Source organism: Lactuca sativa, chromosome 7 (genome assembly GCF_002870075.4).
Source record: "Lactuca sativa cultivar Salinas chromosome 7, Lsat_Salinas_v11, whole genome shotgun sequence".
Classification (NCBI taxonomy): Eukaryota; Viridiplantae; Streptophyta; class Magnoliopsida; order Asterales; family Asteraceae; genus Lactuca; species Lactuca sativa.
Genome location: NC_056629.2, coordinates 196,578,925 through 196,586,186, shown reverse-complemented (window position 1 = coordinate 196,586,186; position 7,262 = coordinate 196,578,925). Strand labels below are relative to the sequence as shown.

General features: G+C 27.8%; 1 protein-coding gene across 2 annotated transcripts; it reads left to right on the top strand.

Annotated features, from left to right (window-relative positions):
• The first annotated feature begins 373 nt into the window (after positions 1-373).
• On the top strand, positions 374-7,036 carry LOC111877297 (tryptophan synthase beta chain 1, chloroplastic). Of its 2 annotated transcripts, none has more exons than XM_023873820.3 (2): positions 374-911; positions 6,649-7,036. In XM_023873820.3, exons 1-2 carry the CDS (start codon positions 609-611, stop codon positions 6,727-6,729), a joined length of 384 nt encoding a protein of 127 aa, XP_023729588.1. In that variant the 5' UTR covers positions 374-608; the 3' UTR covers positions 6,730-7,036. The 2 variants fall into 2 exon arrangements, with proteins under 2 accessions (XP_023729588.1, XP_023729587.1); XM_023873819.3 differs by having other exon boundaries at positions 392-911; positions 6,671-7,036.
• The last annotated feature ends 226 nt before the right edge of the window (positions 7,037-7,262 follow it).

Sequence of the window (7,262 nt, the reverse complement as noted above, 5' to 3'; positions counted from 1 at the left end):
CAACCACTGAAGACTGTACATATCTAATATTTAAAATATTCTACTACCATTTATCACAAAAAAAACATCTTTTAATACAAAAATCAAGAAATAAAAATAGTGGTATAACTCTACTTTTTAAAATTGTTTCTATTTAAAATATTTGATCGGGCTTAAAACATTATAGTAGCTAAAATAAGTGATTAAGTCCAAAATTTAATCCCTAAAATTTGGTATTTTATTTCTTAAAATCTGATTAAGTATAATCCAGCAAACAACTACAAAAATAGAAATTACTGGTCTACGAAAAAAGTAGTCAAGAAAACGTCAAATAACAATAATTAAATTAGTAGCTTGTCCAAGGGATAAGGCCATAAGGGTTCAAGTATCATAACTATGGGATATGTTTATAAGCATTGCGAATTGTACAGTACAGTATTATAAGCTAAGGCAAAATCAACGTTAGGAGAGTTAATTGAAAATCTGGAAAGCTGTTATAGGCATACTCCGTACCTTCTGCATTTCATGATTTCATCCTCCCAGAAAGAGAGAGAAAGAAGGAGAGAGAACCATACGTGAGAAAGGAGTCTGCATCACTCCGCCACTCCGATTCTGCATCTTTCACAAAAATGCCGCTCTCGCTCTCGTTAACAGCTCCGTTCCGCCGAACGACTGCCGGCAGCCCGTCGGGGTTTTCTAATCCACCATTGCTTCACAGTCGATCACTTCAGTTGAGCAAGTTTCGTTCCGCCAAGTCAGTGTCTGGATTTAGAGTTTTTGCCAAACAGAACGAGTTTCCGGCTATCCGGCGACCTGATTCGAAGGGTTTTTTCGGGAAACACGGCGGAAGTCACTGTCCAGACAGCATGTTGCCGGCTCTCTCCGAACTCGAATCAGCTTACGAAAGCCTCTCATCTGACCCTGATTTTCAGGTATAACCTTGAAAATCGTTGACTCTTTATTTATGCATCAGCTTGATTCATATCGGTAGTTGTAGAAAAATTCTATAAAACGCCATCACTATTTTGAACAGTAAATCGCATATTCGAAAAAACAAAAAACAATCTTAGAAGACTGACTAAACAAGATCGATTTCAACACTAGAAATAAACAGGCTCATCAAATCATACCTAAACAGTTTAGAAGGCCGATTGGTAAATATTAAGCTCACAATCAAGAAAAAGAAACAATATTCTTACAGCGCACCTAAAAAATGCCCTAAAAAAATCCCAAGCCATTGGTTCATTGACAGTCGCACTAGTCACACACCCCTCCATGTTCATTCTAGTGGTTCTGATTTCTAAATGATGAGCATAATTGCCATTGTCACTTTATTCAAATGGATTGCATCTGGTAATTAGCTTAAATCGATCAATGTCACATTGATTTCTTACATGCAACATAGAGGTTGTGTGCGACCTCGCATCCCAAGTCGCATGGCCCTCTAGATCGACCACTAGAAAACGTTTTTTGCTTTATTTTTTTACATTTGGATGTTACATATGGGCCTTATTTTATTTAATCTGTTTAATTCGTGCATCAACTAAGTGTACTTATCTTATAACTATAGTGTACTATCATTCATAACTGTTTAATATGCACAAACATTACTTCAATATCTCAAATATCTTCTTTAATAGTTTAGCAATTATACTTCTTTAATAGTTTAGCAATTATACTTTATGTAATTGTTGAAAGAGACCCTTAATCACCATTTAAAGAGTTCACGTAGAATCATGCTTAAAGTTGTTATCATGTATTGTTTTGAGGAGTTCGTATGAGAGTTCTTTAAAAAAGTAGTATGTTTATATGAAATTTATTGAGATTTCAGTGAACTTGAACCTTTTACAAAACATACAAAATTTTGGTAAGTAATTAATTCAAAGAATCATAAATTGTGATCTCTCATTTCTTTAGATGAAATGGAAAAAAAAATGTAGTAAAATGTGTTTTACATGCTTGAGTAAAAATCCGTACATGATTTTAATGCAAAGATGAGGTGCATTTAATGTGTAGATAAAGTTTTGTCTACAACAAAACAAAAAGAAAGGAAATAGACTAACTTTTCAGTTTGTTCAAATCAGGTAACTATCTTTTTTTTATATACATTTAGGTAATGAACTTTTTGCAAGTGTTCACATATGACCATTATGATTGGCTGTAGCAAGTTACATCCGGTCATAATAGTCATATGTGAATTCTTTCAAAAAGTTCGTTACGTAGATATGTAAAAAAAATAGTTACACAAATGTGAACAAACCGAAAAGGTAAGAGTAAATTACACGAATGGTCCCTGTGGTTTTGGTAATTTGTGCGTTTGGTCCCTGAGTTATCTTTTAACTCGGATGATCCCTACTATTTATTTTTGTTATGCGTTGTCACTGTCTTACCTCAAAAGACTATTATGCCCTTTTTAATTTATTTTTTAACTAATTTTCTTATTATATATTTTATTTTTTATATATTTTAAAAAATTAATAAACCCCACATATATGTATCTCCTCACCCACAACCTACTGTCTCTTCATTGAATTTTCCACCACCACAACCCAATAAAGGGTTTTGGTGTTGGTTCGCCAGAGTTGAAGGACCAAAAAAGAATAGATGGTGAAGACGCCGATGTCACTAAAGATGGAAAGGAAATAGAAGTTAGGATGATGAGAGATGAGATGGTGACTGGTGGGACCCAACTTAAATTTCTTAAATGTGGTTTCAAGTTTAGGGTGAAGAGATACAAATATGTAGGGTCTATTAATTTTTTTAAATATATAAAAAATAAATTACATAAATAAGAAAATTATTTAAAAAGGGTACAATAATCTTTTGAGGTAAGACATGGACCAAACGCATACCAAAAATAAACAGTAGGTATCATCCGAGTTAAAAAATAAGTTAGGGACCAAACGCACAAATTACCCAAACCACATGGACCATTCATGTAATTTACTCTTACTTTTTCGGTTTGCTCACATCTGGGTAACTATCTTTTTTTGTACACATGGAGTAACAAACTTTTTGGAAGTGTTCACATATGACCATTATAATCAGTTATGACCGGATGTAACCTGCTACAGCCGGTCATAATGGTCGTATGTGAATATTTTCAAAAAGTTCGTTACCTAGATATGAAAAAAAAGATAGTTACATAGATGCGAACAACCGAAAAGTCAATTACCGTAATAAGTCTATTTCCCCAAAAAGAATGGTATGTCTTTTAGCTTGTACAACATACCACCGATTATAAAAAAAATCATAAAATAATAACAATTTAATATAGTCAATTTACAGTTTAATATACAAAATACACAGCTTAATATAATAAATTCGCAATTTAATACACAAAAATAGATACACTTACAATTATATTCTCAACTTAAAACTTAAATTTATACCATCATATATGGAGGCTAGTGTTTCTTTCAAAGTTTATTTATACAATATTCGTAGTTTTAAAATTTACATATTTTATTTAAAATTAGAGAAAATCATATATGTGGATAATGCTTCTTTCACCTTATATTTCAGAAGCAAATACAAAATTAATAAAAATCAAAGCTTAATATAGTCGATTTACAATTTAATATATAAAATTCATAGCTTAATGTAATCAATTCACAACTTAATACATAAAATCCACAATTTAATACAATAAATTCACATTTTAGTACACTATTCCAGACAATAATTCACAATTTAGTATAGCACATCACTAATTCACAGTTTAAAGACCCATATTAATCCACTATCGTATTTTATTAAACATTTGGTGTACAAAATGTTTAATATATTAAAATTTTATTAAACACTTTATGTACTAAATATTAAAGTTATAGAATATTTAATCGTTCAACATAAACAATTTTATATTAAAAGTTCATTATATATATATATATATATATATATATATATATATATATATATATATATATATATATATATATATATATATATATATATATATATAGCTTAGATTATTGTATTCTAATTAATTATTGTGTAGATTTAGGAATGATTGTGGACCAATCATTTTTATTAATTTAAGAAAATGATTATCTTATATAATTAGATTAAAAAACATTCTAATTAAATGAAATGGTGGCTTAAGGTATTTTAGTCAATTCAACTTTATTTAAAAAAGGAAAATTTCAGATTTTAAAGAATAATTAATTGCCTTAATTTTTGAAATATGACCTTAAATGATATTAATTCTCTAAATTTGGACATTCTATAAGAATACATTTTCTGACAACATACAAATTATGACAAAATGTATATTCAGACAAAATACATATTCTGATTGAATGAACCTAATGAAGAATAAAAAAAAAATTAAACCATAAATTAAAGAATAACAACATTCTTAAAGAATAATCACCTATTTTTAATATTATTCAAGAATATATGGTCCAAAAAACAATTTTTAGATTATTCTACTTCAATATTCTACCAAAATATACTATTAAATATAATCATATTATTCTATTGTAGATTATTCTGTCAAAATATACGATGAATAGTGTTTTTTTTTGTGAATGACTGTGATTATTGTTTATCTCTATCTCACACCATCATCCAACCTTGAGGCCTTTGACCATCATATTCCATTCATGCATTGTGTGAGAATAATAGACATAGAATCGAGCACTCTGTGAGAATATCTGTCATGAAATCGAATTATATAAGAATATCATTATGTGAGATTGCTTTTATAAAAAGTCTAATAAACAAACTTTAGTAATTCTATAGAACTAGATTATAGCCCGTGTTAAACGCGGGAAACGCATAAAAAAACATATAATCGTTTATAGATATTGTATAATGATTATAAAAAAATATATGGTTATTGGTATTATTGAAATGTGTAGAAAATACATTGAAAACAATAAATATATATAATCATTGAAAGATCTCTTTGTAGACATCATGTTTTGTTTTATTAGTTGAACGACTTTCCTCATCTTATATAGTTATTATATTTATATATTTATAAACATTTTAATTAGACGTTCCTTGCATAATAATGTTACATAATTTAAACATATATTGACAACCAATATGCCGTTTTTTCTATTACATTAAATATTGACAACTATTTCATTTATTCAAATAAAGTTATGTAATATAATTTATAAAATGTTAAATGTTATATAGATTTAATTTTAGTATATCATCAATGGAGATTCTTTTTTAAATCATGATTGGTTTATTTTAAATTGATTATGAATATAAATGCTAGCTTTTATGTTTGTTCTTATTTATTTGGTGTTCGCAAGAACTTTGTATTAGTTTTGGCGTAACTTTGAATAATTTTAGTATATCATCAATGTAATTTGATATATCTTTCAATTATATGAAATATCAAATAATGACATTTCATTACTATTGTGATAATTTAGTTTATATATTGTATTTTCACTAATCTTAACGATCTTATTTTTTTTAATAACCGTAACGCTTTTACTAAATGTACTTTTTACAAATCTCCTAATATCTTATAATTTTTATCTTACTTTATAATTTTTCATAACTATGTTATTTTCAAGATTGACTGCTTTAATAGTGTTTTTTTTTTCAGTTTATTCAATTTTATATTTCATTGTACAACATCATCGTTTGTATGTATTCTAAAATTTCACTTTAAAAATACTTAATGTTTACACATTGATATTAATTTTTTTTAATAATCTCATGTAATAATTATGGAATATATATCTCATTTTAACTAACATTCACTTCCTTTATTATATCAAATTCCTCATTAAACGGATATATTTTTGGAAAATAATAATTATAATAGGGCAGCATTATCTAAGGCGTAAATGTTTGATATACTTTTGAAGAAAAAAAATCAGGATCATTAAAAAATTTTATATAAAGAAAATACAAATTTAAATTTGTTGAAATTATGGATGAGTCAATGCTCAAAATATATGAAAACAAAGATCCAGCGGGTGAAAAGATTTAAAAAAGCTAATCAATACTCTTAAACATAAATTGAACCACTTAAAAAAATTGTGTAAAATCCAACCCACAAGGTGATGAAGATTTAATTGGAATTGAAAAGCTATAGTGATTTTAGGTGGAATTGAAAAACTCAAATCTCATTATAACAAATAGACAAAAGTTACAAGTAAATTACCACTTTGAGTTTGAGATAATGAATATTAACTAATGATGGCACAAAACACATACATCACCTATTGCAAACCACAACAAATTAATCGTTTTTTATTACTAAATAATATAATAATTCTTCTAGCATTTTAGAAAATATTGAACAGGCAATCATATGCAAGATTAAGTCGCATTCAAAATTGTAAATTCAACTTACCACTCTATCATTATTTAAGTCAGATTTTAAATTGCAAAATCAACTTGGTGGATATTTAAAATTAAAGAAGAATGAGAGCACAGTGTTGATTGACCTCCTAACTAATACAGTGTCTGCCTTAATCTTAATTCATTAGTATGGTTATCTTCAACCTAGTCATCAATTATTATAGATGATTTGAATTGCCTCCTACCCGACTTATTCCCAATTCAGGATTAAAAAAAAAAACGTATTCATTAGACCAAGTTAGTGGGTTCCTATTAATTAACTCCATTTTAATAATAAAATTAAAATGTGATTGAAATGGTTATCTTGATAAAACTCATAAGAAAGATCAGGAATTTTGTTTGGATTACCTAGGTCGAAGCTTTGGTGGCCGACAAAACCCTCAAGGTGGATATAATGGAAGCATGTATTGAGTGCCGAAGGAGGCAAGAGAGTGAAAATAGAAGCGCTGCAGATGAAGATCACAACCCTAGTGTAGGAATCGTCGATAAGATATTCCGATGGGGTGGAGACGGAAGACGGCAGGATTATTTAGGTTTTTTAGAACAATGAAAGATTTAGAGGGTGTTTGGCTTAGCTTTTGTGGGGCAAAAGTCCTTTTTGTAAAAGGACTTTTTGGAAAAGTTATTTTTTAAAATGTGTTTGGATTAGTTTTGAAGGGAAAAGTCAAAAGTTAAAGTGTTTGGTTTATAAAATGACAAAAAAGGACATGTTTACATATTTATATTGATTTACTATTTTACATATATTATTTTATATAAATTTTTTTTAAACACATATTATAATTTTATAAACATTTTATTAGAAAATATAAAATATAAATTTCTTTTAAAATATTTCTAATTTTTTAGATTATACCATGAAAATATTAAAATTAGTACGTTCATACAAATTGTAAATAATTCATAAGAGAACTTTTTGTATTAGACCATGACAATATTAGAAT